Below are 25,897 nucleotides of genomic sequence, written 5' to 3' on the forward strand. Positions count from 1 at the left end.
ATTCATAAATTCTACAGCCAGAAGGGATCACTGTGATCACCTAGTCTGACCTCCTGTATAGCACAGGCCAGAGAACTGCACCACAATAATTCCTTCTGAAATAGGGGATACATTTATTTTTTTTTAAATCCAGTCTTGATTTTAAACTGGCCAGTGATGAGAATCCATCATGATCCTTGGCAAATGGTTCCAATGGTTAACTATCATCACTTATTTCCAGTCTTATTTCCGGTCTGAATCTTTCTGGCTTCAGCTTCCAACCGCTAGATCTGGTTATATCTTTATCGGCTAGATTGAAGTTCCCCGTGTAGGTACATAAGCATATGGCCCATTCTTAGGTCTCTCTACTGAAAAGCATCCGTCGATCGACTTGAATGTGGCAGCACCTGTTTGATGAAGGAGAATAATTTTTAAGGACCCTCCTCTGAAGGAATTTTCAAGGATGTCATTTATACTTAAAAGCAAAAGCTGTCCCCTGCTTTTCATTGTTTAGATAATTCACCGTATGTGTCTTGTCTCCCTCACTAGAAGCAGGTCCACTAGAGTACAACAGCCTACTACTGCTGCCTGCTAATGGAGTTACTCCTAGTCTGCACTGTGGAGCTAAAGCTGCTGGGTTCTGACCCTAGTCATGCTACATTACCTTAGGTCAGCTCTGAGGCAAGATTTCAACGCTTTGGGCAGAGAAGGGATCTGCATCTGAGCTATATTGTCTGGAAGCTCTCTCAGGGCAGCACCTATGTCTTCCTCCATGGGTATGTCTTCACTAAAATTAGCCCCAGCCATTAGCACACAGGTTAGCCTAGTCTGGGTAGCAGCAGCCACACTGCAAAGCCCTACCAGGGTTCCTGGGTCCCCTCTAGGGCTGCACTCACCTGTGTGTGTTGCTACGGCTTCTGGGGGCACATCCCATAGTCCTTTGTGCTGCAGTGAGCCGCGCTGCTCTGTGATTCTTTCCCAGTGGGAGAACTTGTGTGTCCTTCTGGGCACCCAGGGGGATGGTGGGAAGGCATTGCAGGCCTCCCAGCACTGTAGTGATTTAGCCTGCATCCAAAGGGGTGGATTACCAGTCCAAGCAAGCAGCACCTAAGCTCCAGCCTCTATCCCCACTGGGCCAGCTAGCCCAGGTTGACAGCACCACTCAACTCTGGTGAGTGCGTTGTGGATATGGCTGGAAGGTGGAGGGCTGGAAAAACGCCTAGGTAAAAGCCTGAGCTAACTCTGCCATGAAGACACTCCCACAATTGCCTCAGGACCAAGAAGACTAAGGTCATGCAATGAAGGGCATATCACCACAGAGCCAGCCTAACTTGTACAGCTCCTGGTTAACAGGAAGCAGCAAACTTCTCCTTTGCAGTCGGCTAAACATTGCTGTGTGTCTCGCAGCAGAGACGGATTCTGGTGTGATGAACATAAAGGCGATTCTTTACCGGGGCCGCCAAACATGGACGGACCCTCTGGTTCTCCCTGGCTCTCTATCTCCCAGGCTGAGGAGACCCGGCCCGTGGTGCTTAGGGGATGTCTACGCTGGAGCTGGAAGGTGTAATTTCCAGCTCGAGGAGACCGGATTGGAAAACAGAAGTGTAGCCACAGCAGCGGGAGGGACCAAGCTGCCCCAAGTACAATCCCGTCCCAGACCCTTAGTGGTGGCACACCGGCTATCCTTAAATCCTACTCCGGCGTGAGCAATCCTCCTCGCACTACAGTTACTCTCTCCCCCTGGGCCTGGCAAGGGTGCTGAGCGCCAGCACGGGTGTGAGGAGAGGCTCCCTGCGGGCGCAGGGAAGGTCAGCGCTAGGTGTGGTCCCCCGCGTGGAAAGTGGTAGGTGAGTCTGAAGAACGCCCCCTCGCGCCCCAACGCACAAGGAGTTGGGCTGGGAAGGGGTGCGGCTGAGGCACCTAGCGCCCAGTCCATTCTCTCCAGCCGGGCCAGCGTCTGCGGCCTGCTAAAATCCACGTTTTCCTTTTTGTCGGCTGGCATTTCCCACTCTGCCTGCGGGAGCCCAACAGAGGCCTTTGGCCCTCGCCAACGGAACTGTGGGAAAAAACCAAATGGCCACCCCCCGAGGGTGAAACTTCCCCTGGGGGAGGCGAGTTCCTTGTCGTGCCTCTTCCACCCACAGCCCCCGCTCACACTCCACCCCTGCTCTGCCCCCGGCCCCGCCCCCACCCGCCGCTGACTCGCCACTCACCTCTTCACACACACACCCCCCCCGAGATCCCCCGACGATCACCTCCTCCCTCGCCCGCCTGCCACTCGCCCCCCTGCTGCTTGCCTCCTCACCCCCGCACAGGGCCCTGTCCCCGCCTGCCACGAGACCCCCACCCCCACCTGCTGTGCAGCTGGCTTGCCGCTTGGGTCTTCACCCTGCTGCTGCCCCCCCCGCCCCCGTGACACACTCTCCCCTTTTCACCTTAAAGTACTAATAACATCCCCCAACAGGTATAGCTCGACTGCCAGATAGGGAGTTCGGTGTTTGCTGTACAGAGGGAGACGAAACGCCAGGCTACCTGCGCCAACCTGACTCCTAATCTCTCCTAATCTGTCCTTGTCAGTGACAGCCTGCATTCTGCATTTAATCACCTTCCTTACACAGAATTCCCTGCCAGACTCGTTTACTTAAACTGGGGTTTGAATAAAACAACTAGATCAAGAAATAAACTCCCTGGCTATGTCAGCTCTTCCTTGAGCCAGGTCCGCAGTTACTTCTGCTGGTCACAGAGAATACCTGACGGGTCATTTGGAACCTGTGTTTAGCCCCACTAACACATTTTCCTACACTATAAAAGCCAGCTGAATGTGGCCAAAGGCCTCCTGGGCGTTGGCAAATGCCTGGTACAGTACATGGCTTCATTACCACTTTAATGGCTCTTTAACAGTGTCAGTGCTCTCTGCTACTAGGTCTCTGGAAGGCTTTTTCACTGTGTAAAGTTACTCAGGGATCCCCTCCACTCGCCTCCTCACTCCCCCTGTCTGCCACTGACTCCCCACTCGCATTCTCACAGGCACAGCACCCCGCGCCCTGCGGGGAGGGAGGTGAGGAAAGACACGGTCAGCAGCTGCAGGGACCTCCGAGGGGGGAAGGGGATGGGGTGGAGGAGCGGAGAGGAGAGGAGAGGAGAGAAGAGGAGAGGAGAGGAGAGGAGAGGAGAGGAGGAAGACTCCAGGCAGCAGCAGCAACCCGTGGGAGCCTCGGGGAAGGATCAGAGCAGGGAGGGGAAGAGGCGGGGGGGCACCATGGCCCTGGTGTCGGGCAGCAGGGACTGCTGTGCTAGGGGAGGCAACGTCTCAATGCTTTTTTTGCCTCTGTTTTCACTAACAAGGTCAGCTCCCAGACTGCTGCGCTGGGCATCACAACATGGGGAAGAGATGGCCAGCCCTCTGTGGAGAAAGAGGTGGTTAGGGACTATTTAGAAAAGCTGGACGTGCACAAGTCCATGGGGCCGGACGAGTTGCATCCGAGAGTGCTGAAGGAATTGGCGGCTGTGATTGCAGAGCCATTGGCCATTATCTTTGAAAACTCGTGGCGAACCGGGGAAGTCCCGGATGACTCGAAAAAGGCTAATGTAGTGCCAATCTTTAAAAAAGAGAAGAAGGAGGATCCTGGGAACTACAGGCCAGTCAGCCTCACCTCAGTCCCCGGAAAAATCATGGAGCAGGTCCTCAAAGAATCAATCCTGAAGCACTTGCATGAGAGGAAAGTGATCAGGAACAGCCAGCATGGATTCACCAAGGGAAGGTCATGCCTGACTAATTTAATCGCCTTTTATGATGAGATTACTGGTTCTGTGGATGAAGGGAAAGCAGTGGATGTATTGTTTCTTGACTTTAGCAAAGCTTTTGACACGGTCTCCCACAGTATTCTTGTCAGCAAGTTAAGGAAGTATGGGCTGGATGAATGCACTATAAGGTGGGTAGAAAGCTGGCTAGATTGTCGGGCTCAACGGGTAGTGATCAATGGCTCCATGTCTAGTTGGCAGCCGGTGTCAAGTGGAGTGCCCCAGGGGTCGGTCCTGGGGCCGGTTTTGTTCAATATCTTCATAAATGATCTGGAGGATGGTGTGGATTGTACTCTCAGCAAATTTGCGGATGATACTAAACTGGGAGGAGTGGTAGATACGCTGGAGGGGAGGGATAGGATACAGAAGGACCTAGACAAATTGGAGGATTGGGCCAAAAGAAATCTGATGAGGTTCAATAAGGATAAGTGCAGGGTCCTGCACTTAGGATGGAAGAATCCAATGCACCGCTACAGACTAGGGACCGAATGGCTAGGCAGCAGTTCTGCGGAAAAGGACCTAGGGGTGACAGTGAACGAGAAGCTGGATATGAGTCAGCAGTGTGCCCTTGTTGCCAAGAAGGCCAATGGCATTTTGGGATGTATAAGTAGGGGCATAGCGAGCAGATCGAGGGATGTGATCGTTCCCCTCTATTCGACATTGGTGAGGCCTCATCTGGAGTACTGTGTCCAGTTTTGGGCCCCACACTACAAGAAGTATGTGGATAAATTGGAGAGAGTCCAGCGAAGGGCAACAAAAATGATTAGGGGTCTAGAACACATGACTTATGAGGAGAGGCTGAGGGAGCTGGGATTGTTTAGCCTGCAGAAGAGAAGAATGAGGGGGGATTTGATAGCTGCTTTCAACTACCTGAAAGGGGGTTCCAAAGAGGATGGCTCTAGACTGTTCTCAATGGTAGCAGATGACAGAACGAGGAGTAATGGTCTCAAGTTGCAGTGGGGGAGGTTTAGATTGGATATTAGGAAAAACTTTTTCACTATGAGGGTGGTGAAACACTGGAATGCGTTACCTAGGGAGGTGGTAGAATCTCCTTCCTTAGAGGTTTTTAAGGTCAGGCTTGACAAAGCCCTGGCTGGGATGATTTAACTGGGAATTGGTCCTGCTTCGAGCAGGGGGTTGGACTAGATGACCTTCTGGGGTCCCTTCCAACCCTGATATTCTATGATTCTATGATTCTATGCCTATTATACCCGCTGCCCATGCCGCCACCATGGAGCTCACGTGGCCCCTGGCTAACGCTCTCGGCTTTGGGCTCTCTGATCTGGAATTTCTCAGGAGAAAGTCACATCCAGGCTTAATTCCTTCGTGATGGTGGCCCAAAGGGCGTTCAAGATAAGGTTGTGATCAGCGTACGTTACAAATCAGGGTTTCTGTCAGAACATGTATGATTCATAGAGTCTAAGCCCAGAAGGGACTGTTGTGATCATCTAGTCTGACCTCCTGTGTAACAGGCCATAGATTTTTACCCAGTGATTTCTGCATCAAGCTCTACAACTTGTGGTTGAATTAGACTCAGTGTGCATCTGTTAGAAAGACTTGAGTTAAAATCTTTAAGTGATGCAAATCCACCAGAGCCCTTGGTAAATTGTTCCACTGGTTAATTACCCACCTTGCTAACCTGCATCTTCTTTCCAGTTTGTAAGGTAAATTTGCACGTGGGTATTGTCATTACTGGAAAATATAACTGGACGGGAACAATTACACAAGCTATCTTACATGGGCAGTCCTTGTCTTTGTCATGCGTAGGGGTTTTTTGAATTGTTGTTCTTGTATGTATTGGGCCAGACCCTCAACTGTTGTAAATTGTTGTAGTCCTGTTAATACCAGAGGCGATGTATATAATGGTTCTATTTACTAGTCATTGCAGCAACTGTTAGCTAAAGATTTTTGTGGTGCATTTCTTTAACTTATGATCATCAAAACCGCTCCTTGAATTCTGCCTAACATTAGCTATAAAAGTTGACTGAAATGACCCTGCACTGTGCCTGCCTTTTGTTTTGTTATGGAGTGGAAGGAACACTTCTTAGGTATGCTAAATCTTAGCATCTTAGGTATGTTAAATCATCCACTTAGGAAATAAACAAGCTGTGTAAAATTTCCGGGCCAGTCTCCATATCATTATGGTGGCTCTTGCTTTATTCTGAAGCACGCAGCAAGTTACCTTGGAGCAGACACAATTCAAAAACTGTGAAGAATTTTTCCAACCCAAGAAAACCCTGTACAAAGTTTAGTTTCCCAGCTTGCCCAGTGCTCGGCTGAGATCAGCATGTGGCTGAATAGAAGGCGCTTAAAGATGAACCCCAGCAAAGCAGAGGTGTTGCTGGTAGGAAGAGAAAGCTACGCTGCAGAACTTGCCTCCCTTATAACATCCTCCACTATCAAGGACATTGGCCCTCCGATCAAGGGCCCCGGAACCTTTATAGACGTGGGGGGACAAGGCCAAAGTACCCCCCTCCCTGTCCATGGCTGGCTGCTTCAGTGGTGAGCCAGCTGCCCACTCTTCTGGTGCCAGAGCAGCCCATGGTGGGCAAAAGGTGTAATTGTAGCACCTTCCCAGCAGAATCTATTATTCTGCGGGGAGAAAAAAAATCTGCAATGGACATGAATGCTGCGCTTATGTTTGTTTTGTTAAAAAGTTGGAGGCAGCTGCATTTGGCCTCCTCAGGGCTGCTGGAGGTTGAAGCAATAGAAAATTTTGACTTTTCAACCCCCCCCCCCCAAAAAATCAAACCCTGAAATATTTTGATTCAGAAATGCTGAGGTGGCACCGCAGAGGAGCAATAGAGTAGGCACGTCATGGGCTCGTTCTCCAGGACAGGCTGGGTTCCCTGGAGTCAAAGGCCAGAAGGGACCATTAGATCAGCTAATCTGACCTCCTATATCTCACAGACCACCACCGCCACGCAGCACCTGCTCACCCATCCCAGCAACCAGAATTAGGGCTTGTCTACACTGTGCATTAGGCCGCACTAGCGGGGGTCAATTCTAGCATGCATGAGGGCGTCACATGCTCACTGGCCTACATGGACCATGCTGGTGCACACTGAAAGGTCCTTGTTCACCTTAATGTAGGACTGTTTGAAATGGGACTAATGCAGAGCTCAGACAAGCCTGATTGGACCAAGGTATTACAGCCCTCGGAGCAGGGGCAGCAGGACTGGGACAGGGGATGGGGCACGGCATCCCCATAAGGGAAATAGTGTGGGAATTGATCCATGTTTCCACCCCGATATTTGGTTCTTGGGTGACAGCAGGACATGGAAGGGCTAGAGTGGCCATTCTTGACCCGGGAGCAGGCAGGAACTGGGGTGTGGGGAAATCAGGCTGGGACCAGGAGCAGCTACCCTCAGCGAGAGAGACATGAACCGCTGAGATCCCCCATCCCAACTCCCCCACTCCCCAGGCAAAGCACCCACCCCCTCTGCCTCCTATCCCTGACACCCTGACCTCCCCCAACTCCCCATGCAGAGCATCCAGCCCTCCCCCTCCTATCCCTGACACCCCAACACCTCCACTCCCCAGGCCGATCACCCGCCCCATCCCCTCCTATCCCTGGGCCCCCGTCTCCCCTCCTGCCCCGCTGCCCTGATGCCCCCTGCTCCCCATGCAGAGACATGAAGAGGAAACAGCTGCTTCTTTGCTGTCTCGCATGTTTTTTAATAAACCAGAAGCAGCAAACGTTGCTCTTTCAGTCCCGCCACACCCCGGCCTTTCACAAGTTCACAGGGCTGCACTGATCATGGTTTCACCCGCACAGCCCGTCACCCTCAGTGGCAGCAATGAACAGGGGGCGCAGGGCTGAGGAACGCACCGTTGGGTGCGGAATGCGCCGTGGGAATGCTGGGGCTCGAGGGGCATATAGGCACCGTATCTTACTCTGGTGCTGGGGTGTTGGGGTTTCAATATGGACCGCTGCCCCACCCTTGCAATTCAAGTGAGCTTCTTCTGCCCTTGCCTCAAAGGACAGAGATAGTCTGTGCCAAAGGCAGAGAACAGCAGCACCAAGGTGCGCATGCCAGAGGGCCCTGCAATGGCAGGGAACTGATTAAATGAGATAAACAAGTGACTCGCATAGGAAGGTGAAAACGCCTCCAAGGTCCCAGCCAATCTGACCCAGGGGAAAATTCCTTCCTGACCCTGAATACGATGATCAGTTAGATTGTGAGCACATGAGAGGGACCCATCAGCCAGACACCTGAGAAAGAGAATGCTTGGTGCCTCCTCAGAGCACCGGCCCACCATGTCCAGTGTCTCCTCTCCATCTCTGTTGGTTCAGAAGAAGAAAAATAAAAGTCCGAATACACTACGAGGAGAAAATTTTCTCCTCACAAAAGCCAGACCACATTGTGAGGAGAAAGTTCCTTTCCTGACTTCTACAGGTGCCTGGTTGAAGCCCTGAAGCATGAGGTTTTAGGAACATAAGACATAAGGGCAAGCTGTAATGGGCTTAATCTGCAGCATGGGTGATTTAGGTTCGATATTTGGAAAAACTTCCTAACTCTAAGGGTAGTTACGCTCTGGAACAGGCTTCCAAGGGAGGTTGTGGAATCCCCATCGTTGGAGGTTTTTACGAACAGGCTGGACAAGCACCTGTCAGGGGCGGCTAGGTTTATTTGGATCTGCCGCAGTGCAGGGGGCTGGACTTGATGACTTCTCGAGGTCCCTTCCAGCCTGACATTACTATGATTCTGAATCAGAAGCGACCCCCAGGGCTCCTGAACCCTGAACCATAACACAAGAACTAGGGGTCACCCAATGAAATTAATAGCCAGCAGGTTTAAAACAAACAAAAGGAAGTATTTCTTCACACAATGCACAGTCCACCTGTGGAACTCTTTGCCAGAGGATGTTGTGAAGGCCAAGACTATCACAGGGTTCAAAAAAGAACTAGATAAATTATTGGAGGATGGGCCCATCAATGGCTTTAGCCAGGATGGGCAGGGATGGTGTCCCTAGCCTCTGATTGCCAGAAGCTGGGAATGAGCGACAGGGAACGGATCACTTGATGATTACCTGTTCTGTTCATTCCCTCTGGGGCACCTGGCACTGGCCATTGTTGGAAGACAGGACACTGGGCTAGATGGACCTTTGGTCTGACCCAGTCTGGCCATTCTTATGTTCTTTAACCACTGTCATACAACCCCATTCATAAATTTATCAAGCTTTGCATTAAAACCTAGGAGGTTGGCTGGACTGCTTTTCCCATGGTGCACCTCAGTTTGCTCACTTGTTGAGTGTAGGCCGTTGCATCACTAGAGTCCTTGGCCATGGTGCATCATAGGAGACGTAGTCCAGCTGGGGTGCCTGGCCCGTAGCGGAGAACGGGGACATGAGGAATCCACACAAGAGCTCCCATGAGGCACCATGGCAGACTAACCCAATTGCTATACTTCATTTTTCAGGCATTTGGTTTTCTGGATGAAAAATCAAAACTTTCTGTGAAAAGTAGACACTCCATGCAAAGAAATGGCAAAACCCTATTTTCTGTCAAGAGCCAGTTTTGACAGGAAATGTTGACAGTTCCTGCCGGAGGTGCTCAGACACTAGGCATGGGACCATAGACCTACCTAGACAGAGAATCTTTCCAAGTCGCAGAGGCGCTCCAGTCTCACTGTTGCACTGGTTCAACTACTGCCTTGATGGGGGCCGGATATAGAAGGCAGCCAGGGGCTCTTTTAGCAAACATGCTGAGGTGACCAATTTAGAGAGGGCTTTTTGGCCAAGAGGATCCCCAAGTGCTCCTCAGACTGTACACAGAGCTCACTCACCCACTACCCAAATGCAGCCAGCTCTGGGGTGGTACCAGCGAATCCCCAAGTGCTCCTCAGACTGTACACAGAGCTCACTCACCCACTACCCAAATGCAGCCAGCTCTGGGGTGGTACCAGCGAATCCCCAAGTGCTCCTCAGACTGTACACAGAGCTCACTCACCCACTACCCAAATGCAGCCAGCTCTGGGGTGGTACCAGCGGATCCCCAAGTGCTCCTCAGACTGTACACAGAGCTCACTCACCCACTACCCAAATGCAGCCAGCTCTGGGGTGGTACCAGCATTGGCAGCACACCCAGCACTACCTTGGCAGCTGTGATTTGGGGACACAGACACCAAAGCTGCATGTCGGGCAGGGAACTGGGCAGAGTGGCTGGCAGTTTCCGTGCAGCCCACAAGCAGCTGCTGGCCCATCCACTGTGCAGGCAGCTCAATGCTCAACTGAACATGGCAGAGCCCCCTCGAGGGCCCAGTGCTCCCTACAGCTAGGCAGCGGCAGCCTCACCGGCCTCTACGGTGCGATGGGGGAGCTCCATGGACGACCCCCCTTCAGGGTGGGAAATGGGGGTGGAAGGGAGGCTGTTCCAGAGGGGTGTGGGGCAGGAGTGAGCGGGGGCAGGATTGTCGGGCAGGGGCCAAACCCTGCCTGTACGGGGAGGACGACTTAGGAAGTGGGAGACTGAGGGGAGAGAGAGAGGAGGAAGAGCTGCAGGGGGCTGGCGAAAGGGACCAGCCAGCCTAGGCTGAATTTTCCTCCTGATCCCCCAACACACACACACACACACACACACACACACACGCACGCAGGCACTCACAGACACACACGCATACACTCGTACACATACACACATTCACTCCCTCATATGCACACACACATACCCGCGCACACATTCCTGTGCACACTCATGCACACACACACCTGCATGCGCACACTCATCCGCACGCACACACGCGTGCACACACTCATGCACGCACACACACATATGCGCGCACACGTGCATGCACACGCATCCACACACCCATGCACACACTAATCTGCGCACACACATACCCGCGCACACATTCCTATGCACACTCATGCACACACACCTGCATGCACACACTCATCCGCACACACACACGCGTGCACACACTCATGCACGCTCACACATATGCACGCGCACACACACATGCGCACACACACACGCGTGCACACACTCATGCACACACACACCTGCATGCGCACACTCATCCACACACACACAAGCGTGCACACACTCATGCACGCTCACACATATGCACGCGCACACACACATGCGCACACACACACGTGCACACACTCATGCACACACACACCTGCATGCGCACACTCATCCGCACACACACGCGTGTGCGCACACTCATGCACGCACACACACATATGCACGCGCACACACACATGCGCACACATGTGCATGCACACGCATCCACACACCCATGCACACACTAATCTGCGCACACACATACCCATGCACACATTCCTATGCACACTCACGCACACACACACCTGCATGCGCACACTCATCCACACACACACACGCGTGCACACACTCATGCACGCTCACACATATGCACGCACACACACACATGCGCACACATGTGCATGCACACGCATCCACACACCCATGCACACACTAATCTGCGCACACACATACCCGTGCACACACTCCTATGCACACTCATGCACACACACACCTGCATGCGCACACTCATCCGCACACACGCGTGCACACACTCATGCACACACACACCTGCATGCGCACACTCATCCGCACTCACACACGCGTGCACACACTCATGCACGCTCCCACACATACACACAGTGGCGAGCTGGAGCCGGTTCGCACCGCTTCGCTAGAACCGGTTGTTAAATTTAGAAGCCCTTTTGGAATCGGTTGTTCCGTGGGGGAGAACCGGTCCTAAAAGGGCGTCTAAATTTAACTGGCCAAAAGGGGCGCCTTAGGCGCCGACTCCACGGGTGCTCCAGCCCTGGAGCACCCAAGGGGAAAATCTGGTGGGTGTAGAGCACCCACCGGCAACTCCCCGCCCCACCCCCAGCCCCAGCTGACCTCCGCTCCGCCTCCTCCCCTGAACGCGCCGCCCCGCCCTGCTTCTCCACCCCGCAGGCTTCCCGCGAATCAGCTGTTCGGCGGGAAGCTGGGGCGGGCTGAGAGGCAGGCTGCAGCTTCCCGCTCAGGCCCAGGGAGGCGGAGGGGAGCTGGGGGGGGGGGGCGGGGGGGGGGCGCGAGGAGGGCCGTCCGCGCCACAGCAGGTAACCTGGGGCGGGAGGGGCGCAGGGGAAATCGCTCCCCGCCCCAGCTCACCTCCACCACCCTCGGCCTGAGCGCGAAGCCACCACCTGCTTCTCAGCCCTCCCCGGCTTCCTGCCGAACAGCTGATTCATGGGGAGCCGGGGGGGGGGGGGCGCAGAAAAGCAGGGCGGGGCAGCACGTTCAGGGGAGGAGGCGGTGGCGGAGCGGAGGTGAGGTGAGCTGGGGCCGGGCGTGGGTGGGGAGCTGCCGGTGGGTGCTCTGCACCCACCAAATTTTCCCCTTGGGTGCTCCAGCCCCAGAGCACCCACGGAGTCGGCACCTAAGACGCCACTTTTGATGGGATCAGTGGGGGCAGCAGCCGCTCCCCCTCCCCCTGCTCCCCCCCAGCTATGCTCCCCCACCCCTAGGAGCCAGAGGGACCTGCCGGATGCTTCCTGGGAGCTGCCCCAGGTAAGCACCGCCGGGACTCCCCACCTCGCCCCCCTCCCAGCAGGTCCCTCTGGTTCTTAGGGGTGGGCTGGGCACCCACTACGGTGGCCCATGAGACCCTCCTGCCCAGTTCTGGGGGCAGTCAGGGGATGGGGTGGATGGGACAGGGGTCCTGGGGGCGGAGGGGCATCAAGGAACACGGGGAGTTGGATGGGGCAGGAGTCCCGGGGGGCGGGGGTGGGCAACGACCCCCTCGTGGGGTGAGGAGGGAACCGGTTGTTAAGATTTTGGCAGCTCGTCACTGCATTCACATGCACACGCTCATCCACACACGCCCACACAAACACACACACACAGGCGTTTCTGCTAAGAGTTAAAACCGCAGAGCCCAAGCCCCCAAATCTCTTGTTTCAGGAGCTGTGTCTGTCTCTGCTTTGCTCAAGGGGTGGCCTTGGCACTAAGAGGGCCGGCAGCTGTACAATGCGCAGCACTTAGGGGAGTGGTCCCTCGTAACCTCGTGCCACGGGCTGCAGACTGTCTCTTTGTTCCGATAATAAAGCACCCGCAAGGGTCTAGGAAACGGGACACCGGGGCCTTTGAGAACCACACGTTTTTTCCACTGTGATGTCTACAAAACCTGGCAGCGGCTCTTAAAAACCACCTTTCCAGATGTCTATTTAATACAGCCCGGTCCAACCTCAGGGTCATAGTCAACCATCCCACCTCATATTGAGAAAAACTGACTCTCATGCATCGACCTCAATGGGACTCCCATGTAGTCAAGCCCCATTCGTTGTGAGCAGAGGTTGCTCCTAGGCAACTGTGTCCAAACTTCCCTGAAGTTTTGGGGAGCGTTTGAGTTCGGGAGTTTAGTTTAGACCCCGCTCTGTTACAGCGAGATACATTGAAAGCTCCAAGCCTAGCCAGCTGGGAGTAGCATTGTTACACATTTTCCTCCAGCAGTTTGCCCAGACTAACGTATGTCTCTCCGTGCACGCATTGCCTGAACGTGCAGATCATGAATTCACTTCTTTTCTACTGAAAAACACACCACACCTTCTTCTTCGGCCCTGACATCAGAGGATGTTTTATTACATACCTATCTCGACAACTTGAAAAGCTTCCTTCAACGGAGATTGCTCAGCCTGGAGCTAGGAAAGTTTGTCCAGGTCAGGTGGCCTTTTTTCTTCTTTATTTTGTATATTTGATTGAAACAAATCAGGTGCAAAGCGCAAACAGTTAAAAGCATCCGTGGAAGTGTTTCTGGTTTTAACCCGCCGAGGGAGAGGCCCAGTACACCCAGGTGTCCCACCCTCATGTTGGCTAGATACTGTCTGTCTCCATTCTCCAGCTTTCTTGACTCTGCATGATAATACCCAGCTCTTACGCAGTGCTTTTCTCCATAGATCTCAAAGCACTTTACAAAGAAATTCAGAATTATCCCCAATGGGGTGCCACTGCAGTAACAAGGCATCATAACATCCTTCCTCAGCTGGGGAAACTGAGGCACAGAGCAGTAAAATAACCCAGCAAGCCAGTGGCAAAGATGAAGATTTCCTCTCCTGCAGGATACAGTGCCAGAGTTGTAGGAACATGTTTCAGTCGCAGTGGCCACTCTGTGTACACTGTGCTATTAATGAGCACCTCAAACAGAAGGGAAGCTTTAAAGACAAGTTGGAAGAGTGCTATGGGGTACTGCACAAATTGCTCACCTGTGAACAGCCAGGACATTTCAGGAGCATGCATCACTGCTATCAAGCAGCTCCCAGCAACTCATATGAGGTGTATAACCCAGCCCACTCAGGGTACAGCTACATTTCTTTTACCGGAAGACTGGTTTAAGGGGGTGAAGCAGCAAACGTCAGGACACACTCAGAAAGAAAAGCTTTGACAGCTGGATTGAGTTAAGGGCGAGCGCCGGAAAAATAAAAGCTCCTTGAGCCAAGGGGCCAATCCACAGGACAGACGGAGCCCTGGAACCAATTAGCCGAGGCTTTGGAAATGGCTGCTGAGTTGGTCCAGAGAGCTAGCATTTGTTAATGTGTGTTGATTCTGTTTGATTATCACTCGGTGACATGGGGCAGTGAGGGACGGGAGGTTCCCCACGGACCAAGGCAACAAAATAATAACGCAGAGCCTGAGATGTGCCACACACGACTTACTGAACCCAGGCTGGGGGCTACACAGAGACCCCCTGCCAGAGAGACCGCGGCCATCGGCAAACTGCTGGGCTGGAAGTTACAACCCCCCCGCCCCAAATCCCACCGAGGAGGTGCTGCCACAGACCCAGCAAACACTCATTGCTTGTGTGCCTGGCAGGGGCCTACTGAGCAAGAGGCCCGTGAGGCCCAGAGCAGGGGCACAGGAAATTTGGGAAGGGGGGGGTGGGAGTGTTTTGGACAGGCTGGCGGGAGGAGGGGCAAGGAGGGGAGTCTTGGCAACGTTCCTGCCCTGTGCAGCAAGGAGCTCTCAGACCATCTGGGGGGGCCGGGGGCGAGGAGGCGAAAAGAGGCGAGGGGGGAAGGAGGAGAGGCCGGGGAAAGGAAGCCGCGCTGCAGAGCCGAGCAAGCTCTGCCAGGGGAAAGGCAGCCTTGTAGTGGGAGCATTATGCTGCCTTGGTTACTGCAGGGGCATGCAGAGAGTTAAGAACATAAGGGCCTGCACACGTCTGATCCGAGCCCGGCACCCGCTGGGAATCATCTTTGCCCAGTAGGTCTGGCTGTGGGGCAGACTCGTTACTGCTTCGGAGCCCGTCTGACGTGTTCCAGCAGATGTGTTCACGTGTTCACGGATGTGGATAAATTGGAAAGAGTCCAGCAAAGGGCAACAAAAATGATTAGGGGTCTGGAACACATGACTTATGAGGAGAGGCTGAGGGAGCTGGGATTGTTTACTCTGCAGAAGAGAAGAATGAGGGGGGATTTGATAGCTGCTTTCAACTACCTGAAAGGGGGTTCCAAAGAGGATGGCTCTAGACTGTTCTCAATGGTAGCAGATGACAGAACGAGGAGTAATGGCTTCAAGTTGCAGTGGGGGAGGTTTAGATTGGATATTAGGAAAAACTTTTTCACTAAGAGGGTGGTGAAACACTGGAATGCGTTGCCTAGGGAGGTGGTGGAATCTCCTTCCTTGGAAGTTTTTAAGGTCAGGCTTGACAAAGCCCTGGCTGGGATGATTTAACTGGGAATTGGTCCTGCTTCGAGCAGGGGGTTGGACTAGATGACCTTCAGGGGTCCCTTCCAACCCTGATATTCTATGATTCTATGACATTTGGTGTAAGCTCCAGAACCAGGCCCTCGAGGAGGCACCGGACAGACGGGACAGGGTCACGTGTTTCCCCTGGGAGCATGTGCCACAAATACCGGTGGGAGAGCAGAGCCTTCACCCCAGCCCCTCAGGGGAGAGACGGCCAAACTCCACCGACAGGGGCGGGGATGGGGGGAGGCGTCAGGGGATCGGGGGAGGCGTCCCGCCTTGTTCCAAGACAATTCAGGCTACGGTGAAACCCACATGTAAAAGGCTGTGAGTTCAATTCTGCAACATGACGAGCACCCTCGATCCCCAGAATACCGAGCCCCGGGTAGGCTCAGCATCCTAGAGGGCTGGGAGGCAGGAAGGGTGGCCTAGCGGGCAGGCCACTGGACTGGGGCTCGAGTTCGATTCCTGCCTCAGCCACTCTGTGACCTTGGACGAGTCACATGGGCCCTGCGCCTCAAAGGTACCCAGGCACCTAGCTCTCACTGACACTGAGGCAGGAGCCGAAATGCCTCTGAGGAGCTGAGCCTTAGTCTCATTGTGCCTCAGCTCCCCAGCTAAAATGGGGAGAATACTTCCCAGGGGGGTCGCAAGGGCCGAGTCCATTCATGCTTTGAGACGCTGAGGGCTACCGGAGCAGCCCGCGAGAGGGGAAGGTTCCATTCTGCCATGGGTCCCCCCCGCTGTACGCGTCACGGAGGTTTTCCAAAGCCCACTGCAAGTGCCAGCAACACTCCCATTGACGCCAGCTGGCTTTGATCGGGCCCTGGCTTGTCTCTGTCAATACACACCCCCCTCGCTGAACGCTGAGCCGTGTGTTCCAGCAGGGCGGGTGCTCATACGCCTCTGCAGCAGGTTTGGGGCAGCGGGCCAAGCCCCCATGGTTCCTGTGGGTCTAAGAGCAAAGTATGCTCCAATCACATTCTCCCTGTCCTCCGGCAGCCACCTGGTCCTGCAGTGGTTAGCACTGCTGCGTCCCTTCAGGCTTATTTAAGGGCCCTATTCACTACAGCAGAGACCTGAAGAAGAGCTGCGTCTCGCTCGAATGCGTCTCTCTCTCACCCACAGAAATTGGTTCAATAGAAGATATTACACCCCACACACACCTTGGCTCGCTACCATAGAGAAGGAACGTGCAAACCACACTTCCCTGGCCACGAGGCTGTTCCCTCGGTCCCCCCCCCCCGCCCCGCCCAACACCATCCCCCATCATGCTCCCATGAGTAACTGTCCCTCCCTCAGAAAGGCTCCTCCATCTTTGTCTTGCACTTCTAGGCAAGGGCAGATTTTAAGATCCAATGCTCACCCAAAGCCTGCAAGGGGACATGCTGGTTGAAGCTGGCTGTACACAGCAATCTGAATTCTAAGGTGTCAATTATTCTTGTTTGTATTTGACACCTCCTCTCCCACCCAAGCTCTCCGTGTCTTAATACAACTAGCAATGAGATTCAGGGATTGAGTCTCCTTCCCATGCAAGCCCCCAAGGCTGGAAAAACAACAGGGCTGGGCTACAAACAGTTAATCCCTCAGTCCTGCAAGGTTTTTACAGGCACAAAATTCTAGCAACACCTTGTTTTCATTGGATCAACTTGACATAGTTAGAATGAAGCTGCTGTGATCAAATGCCTGCACTGCAAGCCAACGCAAATGCACTCTGCTGGCAGCAGCCAGCAACACAATCCTGAGGATTCTCGAGCGGTGCTAACTGTAAAAGAGATGAGACAGAGCCGACCCACATCTGGAGCTGGACTTTCCCCAAACCGCAAGCTGTGGCTGGATTGGAGGGGTTTTCTTCAGGCCTCTCCCTGCGAAGACGGCTCTGCAAGGCAGTGTGGAGTGGAGGGGGGCACGGAAGTAGGGAGGAGGAGGAGTGGAAAGCCGAGCTGCATTTGCAGATTCATCTCTTCCTTCCCTGGCACGGGTTGAAAGGAACATATGGAGCACGAGCTGGTGTGTGTGTGGGGGGGGGGGGGGGGTTTGATTTTATTTGCACTGGATGTACGCTTTGATTACACATTCCTAATCACAAACAAAAGCAAAGGAAGGTAAATGATCAAACCCTGCATGAAGACAAAGCTACGGGTGTAACCTAAACAGACCCAGCCCAGGAGACTCGGAAAAGACTTAATATTGGAGATTTAGGTTGCGTCTTTCGCCCCAAAGCTCTTTACAAATCAGGAGTCACTTCACCCATTGTTGAAATGGGTAGAACTTGCAGAAGAACAAGTAGAATATGCAGAAGACTTGGGTTGTGTTCCTGGCACTGCCACTAGGCTGCTGGGTGATGTCGGGCAAGTCCCTTCACCCCTCTGTGCCTCAGTTTCCCCATCTGTAAAATGGGGATAATGCTAAAGCACTTTGAGACCTACTGCTGAAAAGCCCTCTATAAAGAGCTAGGTACTATTATCGCAGGCTGCCATCACATGCAGTCAGCCAGGCTAGGTATCAGGCAATGAGCGAGAGCTTCCAAGCTCAGGGTGACCAGCTCAGACACCTGTCGGGCAGTCTCTATCTTGTTCTTTACGCCTGGTGCTGCCGCTGCTCAGACAGCTGACAAGGGTGCTCTTGCTAGCGGATAGTTAGCGAAGGGACCGGACTGTGACAGACGATGGAGTACTGAGTCCACTTCCCCTTGTTTTAGGGCCATCTTGAGCGGGGAGAATAAAAAGACATCCTCTGCAGCTTCTTGTTTACCTGGGATTGGGTCAATTAGCTTGCCCTACTGCCACTTGCTAACTGGAGGTAGATTTATAGATTCCAAGGCCAGAAGGAACCATTATTATGACCATCTCTAGTCTGATCTCTGCATACCCCAGGCCAGAGAGAATCTCGCCCAGCAATTCCTGAGTACAATCACCTTCCTCTTCAGGTCAATGCTATCTCAAACAGCTAGGTCATCACCGGTTATCGCCCTGAGCCCATCTTGCCTGACTCAGCCCCATTACAAACAGGTCAACAACTACAGATTGTCTCCTAGTTCCCTGGTTCTCAAAGCACTTCTAGGCAGTCCAGGGAGCTGCTTTGCATCACAGTGCTGCAGCATGCACGGCTGGAACAAGCAGCAGTCCCGTCTTCCCCTAAGAAGTGTGTTTTGTGCACGCTTGGGTATCCCTGCCAGATCTCCTGTGCCCAGCTGGGTTTCTGCAAAGGAGCTTGGGTCTACTGATAAGTCTTTATTGGCTCCTTTTTGGCATACATTCAACTATGATCACATGGGATGAGAGAGGCCGAGGATAAATTCCCAGAAGCCCAGGGAGAGGAAATGAACAGCGCAGATAAAATGGAAGAGAGACATAACCAAACAGTGGCACTCACACTGGAGGTGACCTGCAAAGGGGAAAATAAAGATGACATGAAAGGGATTTGTTTGTTTCTGCTTGATTTTTTTATATCAGAAACTCAGGTCCTGTCGGAGCTGGAAGACCCTGTGGTGACTGGAGACCTAGTGAAATGGGACAAGATAGTGAAGACTGAGCTGCTGAGATGGGGAGGGATTCTGAGCCAGACTGATGAAAGCAGTTTGGTTCTCGTTTAGCGTTCTGGACACCTGTCCGATTCCAATGACTAATTCACATTTTGGATACAGGAAGCTTTTGTTAAAGATTCAACTGCCTTGTCCCTCCAGTTAAGGCAAAAGAGCCCACACTACACATCTCTAAGACCTCCCAGAGCTTCTCCAGCAAAACCCGGCAAACTTGATATTTCCCATGTAAAAATCCAAGCAGAATTTTATATAGCTATGAAAAACCCTTCAGGTTTTCTTTATATACCATGCAGCAGAAAAAAGAAAAGTGTGTGTAGGGGGAGGGGGGGCATGAAGCCAATGTTTAAAAAATCATTTGCAGGTCACCTTTAAATTGAAAATATTTTCATCTCATCTTCCTAATACTGCCCTCATACTATTTTCCCCATGTAGCATAGCACTGCAGTTGCAACAGGGAAAGTGTAAGATTAAGATTGATGGCCGGGGGGGAAGGAGTAAGCTATAAGATTTTAAGTAGCAGTCCACCATGTGACAGCGTTTGAGAACCACTGGTCTAGTTAAAAGAACAGGAGTACTGTTCTTCTTGTGGATACAGACTAACACGGCTGCAACTCTGAAAACTGATCTAGTTTTATGCCATGTTAGACACCCTTAGAGGGTTCCACGAGCCCAGGATCATTAAGAGGATGGGTTTTATTCTCATCTCAATGTGCTAACACTTACCAGACATGCATCAAGAAGACTAGACCCTGCTAATGCGGTACTCACTAAAGTGGCCAGCTGCCTTCAGATTTCAGGTCAATGAAATCGCACATGTTAAGGGAGACTAAGACTTTTGCTCTGCTTCTAATCTAACCTCACCCAGAAGGATTAAATATCAAAAGGACGCTGCGACAGTTTGTAAAGAACAGAGGAAATCAACATTGACAATATGCAGCTATATAGCAGGGGACCAGACCCTGTGCCAGGGCAAACATCTAAAGGAGTAGCTGAAACAAGAGGCAACCTCAGAGTGAAAAATCTTAAAAGCCTAGTCAGAGCTCATCGGTACATCCCTGTCTCTGGCATAGGTGCCGACTCCGTGGGTGCTCCGGGGCTGGAGCACCCATGGAAAAAATTAATGGGTGCTCAGCACCCACTGGCAGCCACCTACCCCCTCTCCCCCCAGCACCTCCTGCCTGCCGGTGATCAGCTGTTCAGTGGCGTGCAGGGGGCGCTGTGGGGGAAGGGGAGGAGCAGGGGTGGAGAAGGAGGAAAACAGGGTGGGAAGAGACTGGGTGGGGGTGGGGGCTTGGAGGAAGTGGTAGAGTGGGGGCAAGGCCTGGGGGTCAAGCACCCCCCAGGACCTCTCAAAGTCGGTGCCTCTGGTCACTGGTGCATGAATGGATTTGTTATCAGATTGTATAGCTGTGCTGCAAATTGTTCCTCAGAGGATAAAATCTGGCCTGTAGATGGGGTGCCCAAATATTGCCCAAGACCGTTGCTGCACTGGTCACCTGCCAGAATCGGTGAGCTGAAACTACTTTTACATCAAATTGAAATGGCTGCAGCTGCCATCAGGCTGGTCGCTCAGATCCAGATGGAGCACTGCATGCTGGGATTGGTTGTTATCTCAGTAGGCCGCACCTCCAAAACTATGAAGGCAGATACAATGAAGTCACTGGAAAGACACCCAGAGATGGTGATGGGCTCTGGATGAGGCCTGCCGACAGTTGCATTGCATGACTTGGGAGGCCTGCTGACAGCCTCTGGCCTAAAAGTGGAATTTGTGTCTAATTAGGGCACGCAGATAATTATCCCCTACTACCTTTGTGATTAGCCATTACCCCTTCAGGAACAAAAGGCATTGTAGAGTAGACTCCAATGGGGGTAGCGGTCTGGCAGAATCTCTAGTGTAAAAAGATTACTAGTAGGGCTGTCGATTAATTGCAGTTAACTCACACGGTTAACTCAAAAAAATTAACTGTGATTAAAAAAATTAATCGTGGTTAATCGCACTGTTAAAACAATAGAATACAAACTGAAGTTTATTAAATATTTTGGATGTTTTTCTACATTTTCAAATATATTGATTTCTACTACAACAGATTACAAAGTGTAGAGTGCTCACTTTATATTTATTTTTTATTACAAATATTTGCACTATAAAAAATAAATAGCATTTTTCAATTCACCCCATACAAGTACTGTAGTGCAATCTCTATCATGAAAGTGTAATTTCCAAATGTAGATTTTTTTTGTTACATAACTGCACTCAAAAATAAAACAATGTAACACTTTAGAGCCTACAAGTCCACTCAGTCCTACTTCTTGTTCAATCAATTGCTAAGACAAACAAGTTTGTTTACATTTACAGGAGATAATGCCGCCTGCTTTTTATTTACAATGTCACCTGAAAGTGAGAACAGGCATTTGCATGGCACTTTTGTAGCCGGCGTTGCAAGGTATTTACTTGCCAGATATGCTAAACATTCGTATGCCCCTTCATGCTTCGGCCACCATTCCAGAGGACAAGCTTCCCTGCTGATGACACTCGTTAAAAAAAATGTGTTAATTAAATTTGTGACTGAACTCCTTGGGGTAAAATTGTATATCTCCTGCTCTGTTTTACTCGCATTCTGCTCTATGTTTCATGTCATAGCAGTCTCAGATGATGACCCAGCACATGTTTGTTTTAAGAACACTTTCGCTGCAGATCTGACAAAACGCAAAGAAGGTACCAATGTGAGATTTCTAAGGATAGGTACAGCACTCGACCTAAGGTTTAAGAATCTGAAGTACCGTCCAAAATCTGAGAGGGACAGGGTGTAGAGCATGCTTTCAAAAGTCTTAAAGAGCAACACTCCGATGCGGAAGCTACAGAACAAGAACCACCAAAAAAGAAAATCAGCCTTCTGCTGGTGGCATCTGACTCAGATGATGAAAATGAACATGCGTCAGACTGTTCTGCTTTGGATCGTTATCGAGCAGAACCCGTCATCAGCATGGACACGTCTTCTGGAATGATGGTTGAAGCATTAAGGAACATACGAATCTTTAGCGTATCTGGCATATAAATATCTTGCGACGACGGCTACAACAGTGCCATGCAAATGCCTGTTCTCACTTTCAGGTGATCTTGTAAATAAGAAGAGGGCAGCATTATATCCTGCAAATTGGAACCAAAGTTGTTTGTCTGAGCGATTGGGTGAAGTAGGACTGAGTGGACTTGTAGGCTCTAAAGTTTGATGTTGTTTTATTTTTGAATGCAGAGGTTTTTTGTACATAATTCTACATTTGTAAGTTCAACTTTCATGATAAAGAGACTGCACCTACAGTACCTGTATGAGGTGAATTGAAAAAATACTATTTATTTTGTTTTTTACAGTGCAAATATTTGTAATCAAAAATAAATACAAAGTGAGCGCTGTACACTTTGTATTCTGTGTTGTAACTGAAATCAATATATTTGAAAATGTAGAAAACATCCAAAAATATTTAAATAAATAGTATTCTATTACTGTTTAACAGCGCGATTAATTAAAAAAAATAATCGCACGATTAATCGCAATTAATTTTTTTTAAACGCTTGACAGCCCTAATTACTAGCTAAAAGCCTGGATCTACACAAGATCTAAGTTATTGTCTTTGTCAAAACTCTCAGTCACATGATGGGATGCCGGGGATGTGCTGCCTCAGAAACAGTATTGACATAAATTAACTTAAATTAAAGGGACTTCTTATGGGGAGGGGAAGGAAGGGAGAACGAGAGAGAGAGAAAGATTCAAGATACTTCATCTTGTGGGGTCTAACGATATCGTCCTGCAAGGTCACCTTCTTTCGGTCAGTTGTACGAGAGGTATTTCATTAATGGCAGAGGAATATTTAACTTGGCAATCTTCGCCAGCCCTTGCTGGCCGGTGGCTTTCCGCAGGCTAACTCTGCAGAGCTGCGACAAACTCAGGGGCGTTTCTGAAACGATAAAAAAAGATCAGCAGCGTCACTGTGCCAGCTCGGCAGAAGGCTCTTAACTCTGCCAAGCGCAGAACTCTTCACAGACCGACAAAGGTGCCGATTGTGTGGATGCTCTGGGCCTGGAGCACCCATGGGAAAAAAAAATAGCAGACGCTCAGCATCCACCAGCCACAGCTGTTCGGCGGTGCTGCCGATCACGTGATAGGCTGCACTGCCAAATAGTTGTTTGGCGGCTCAGGGAGCGGCTTGCGGGAGAGTGGAAACCAGTGAGCAGCGGGTGGGAGGGGGTCTTGGGGGGAGGGGGGAGTGGGAAGTGGCGGAGTGAGGGTGGAGCGTTGTGTGAGGGGGCTGGGTGAGGGCGGGGCCTGGGAGAAGGGGCGGGGTGAGGGCGGGGCCTCAGGGCACAGCACCCCCGGGGAAAAGTAAAAGTCGGTGCCTATGGATGGAGGCCAAACTCAGCCGGCACAGCTCCCATCAAAGTCACGAGGCTGTTTCTGCTTACACCAGGCCTCGACGGGATCCGCAGAGTTCACAGGATTCCAGATGGGCTTTGCAGTGCACGGAAAAGCGGTGGTAACGGCTCAATTTCAAATCTCACTCACTACCACGCCCACACTCCCAGCCAGCAGTTCCTGCTCACCGCACCCACAAACAATGCAACATCATTCCCTACTGCAGCACTCCGGGATCATTCAGCGGGCAGGTACCAGACCAGAGGCTCTTCTCTTCGTTGACTGCATGACAGTACTGCGTGGGGCTGGCTCTCAGAGGCACAGCTCAGCCGGGAGAAGTGGGAGGAACCTTTACCCTGTTCTTTGAGACTGGATTCCAGGGAAAGAACCTTGAGGTGCTCGCTCCCTAGCAGGCCGTACCACTTCTTTGTAATCTTGTGGGAAGGTTGGGGATAATCGGCAAAATGCCGATTCCCTCTTGCTTAGGGTCACAAGCAAGAGAGAGAATAATATTAATGAGAGAGAGGCTAATCTGTTCCCTTTAAAGGTGGGCATGAGAGAATTGCATGTGGAGAGAGAATTCAAACAAACAAAGAATCAGATGTTGGATTTTAAATAAATCACAATTTTTCCATTTAGGTCTCTAATTTTTGATGTTAGAGGAGGTGCCTCCCAGGCCCCAATCCAGGTGTGTTTCAAACTGAAACAAACACAAACGCACACACTTCCTCTTCTTCCATGGTGCACACTCTTACACGCTTTAACCTATTCTCATGGGAAGCTCGGTGTGGGACAGCACCAGGTTCCCATGCAGAGATGAACAGTTTGAGACGGGTCACCAGACTCCTGGTCCAGAGGGGTCACGGAATTGACATGTGACGGCCACAGCAATGAAGAGGTGTGAACTCCCCCACTCAGTGTGGGCTGAGCACCAAAGGAACGCAGTAGGTTCACAGGCCAGAGGAAGAGCTAAGCAAAGCTCAAAAGCGTCTCCCTTCCACCAACAGAAGTTGGTCCAATAAAAGATATTACCTCACCCACCTTGTCTCCCAGCTAGAGGAAAGACTATTACGCAGGAGAACAGAATAAGAACATAGGAACAGCCATACTGGGTCAGACCAAAGGTCCACCTAGCCCAGTATCCTGTCTTCCGACAGAGGCCAGTGCCAGGTGTCCCAGAGGGAATGAACAGAACAGGTCATCATCAAGTGATCCATCCCCTGTCGCCCATTCCCAGCTTCTGGCAAACAGAGGCTAGGGACACCCTCCCTGCCCATCCTGGCTAATAGCCATTGATGGACCTATCCTCCATGAACTTATTTAGTTCTTTTTTTAACCCTGTTATAGGCTTCGCCTTCACAACATCCTCTGGCAAGGAGTTCCACAGGTTGACTGTGCACTGTGTGAAGAAATACTTCCTTTTGCTTGTTTTAAGCCTGCTGCCTATTCATTTCATTTGGTGACCCCTAGTTCTTGTGTTATGAGAAGGAGTCAATAACACTTCCTTATTTACTTTCTCCACAGCAGTCATGATTTTATAGACCTCAATCATATCCCCCCTTAGTCGTCTCTTTTCCAAGCTGAAAAGTCCCAGTCTTAGTAATCTCTCCTCATACGGAAACTGTTCCATACCCCTAGTCATTTTCGTTGCCCTTTTCTTAACCTTTTCCAGTTCCATGAGGAACAAGCAGATTATGAGATGGGGAGAAAATGGCAGCCCTAAGATGTATAGATTTTAAGGCAGGAAAGGACCATTATGATGACCCAGCCTGCGGAAGAGGAAATGAATTCTAGCACAGCTGTGGAAGATGGGACCGAGCCCCACTTACTTTCATAGTATTCCAAGCACTTAGCAGTCTGGCTGCTCCTACACGTGTAGTCGGATGGTTTCTTCCCTCGGTTGTCCTGGGCATAAATGTTTCCTCCAAATTCAACCAGCATCTGTACCAGATCCACATTTTTCACCTTGGCTGCATGGTGAAGGGCTGTCTCGTGAAGTTTAGCTGCATTCACATTTGCCCCTGGGAGCATAAACAAAATGAGTTTATTAAGGCCCCGATATAGCCACCTTTACTCCGGTTAAGTCGTCTCTTACCTGACCAAATTACCACTCAATTGGTGTAAAGCCTCTAAATGAGGTTCCACCAATCAGTTGAAAGACCAAGGGACCGTCTACACTATAGCGGCATAGCTATGGCGCCAAAGCTACATTGGCATAACCCTGCAGTGTATGTCCTGTGGTGACAGAAGGGATTTTTCCATCGTTGTAGGAATTCCATTTCCCCAAGTGATGGTAGATCTGTCAACCTAGCTGGGGGTTAGGTCAGAGATAGCTACGGCACTCAGGGACATGGATTTTTCACACCCCTGAGCACCGTAGCTATTTTGACCTACGTTTTAAGTATAGACCAGGCTTGAGCCAGTAGTTAGAGTTAGCACCTCATGTATTTTAGCAGGCGT

General features: G+C 51.3%; 1 protein-coding gene across 5 annotated transcripts in view; it reads right to left on the bottom strand.

The window, feature by feature from the left end:
- Positions 1-367: 367 nt before the first annotated feature.
- ASB13 (ankyrin repeat and SOCS box containing 13) overlaps positions 368-25,897 on the bottom strand; it is a 31,131-nt gene continuing 5,601 nt past the window's right edge. Inside the window, exons 6-8 of one of the 5 annotated variants that reach the window (XM_077837257.1) lie at positions 25,267-25,458; positions 22,845-22,982; positions 368-386 (exon numbers count right to left, since the gene is read on the bottom strand). In XM_077837257.1, the coding sequence (XP_077693383.1) occupies positions 22,855-22,982; positions 25,267-25,458 (320 nt within the window). In that variant the 3' untranslated portion in view covers positions 368-386; positions 22,845-22,854. Of the gene's footprint in view, positions 387-16,829; positions 17,460-17,506; positions 18,875-22,424; positions 22,983-25,266; positions 25,459-25,897 lie in introns of those variants that run through there. The other 4 variants (XM_077837249.1, XR_013348355.1, XM_077837242.1 and 1 more) reach the window with 4 other exon arrangements.

This window comes from Eretmochelys imbricata, chromosome 1 (genome assembly GCF_965152235.1).
Source record: "Eretmochelys imbricata isolate rEreImb1 chromosome 1, rEreImb1.hap1, whole genome shotgun sequence".
NCBI lineage: Eukaryota > Metazoa > Chordata > Testudines > Cheloniidae > Eretmochelys > Eretmochelys imbricata.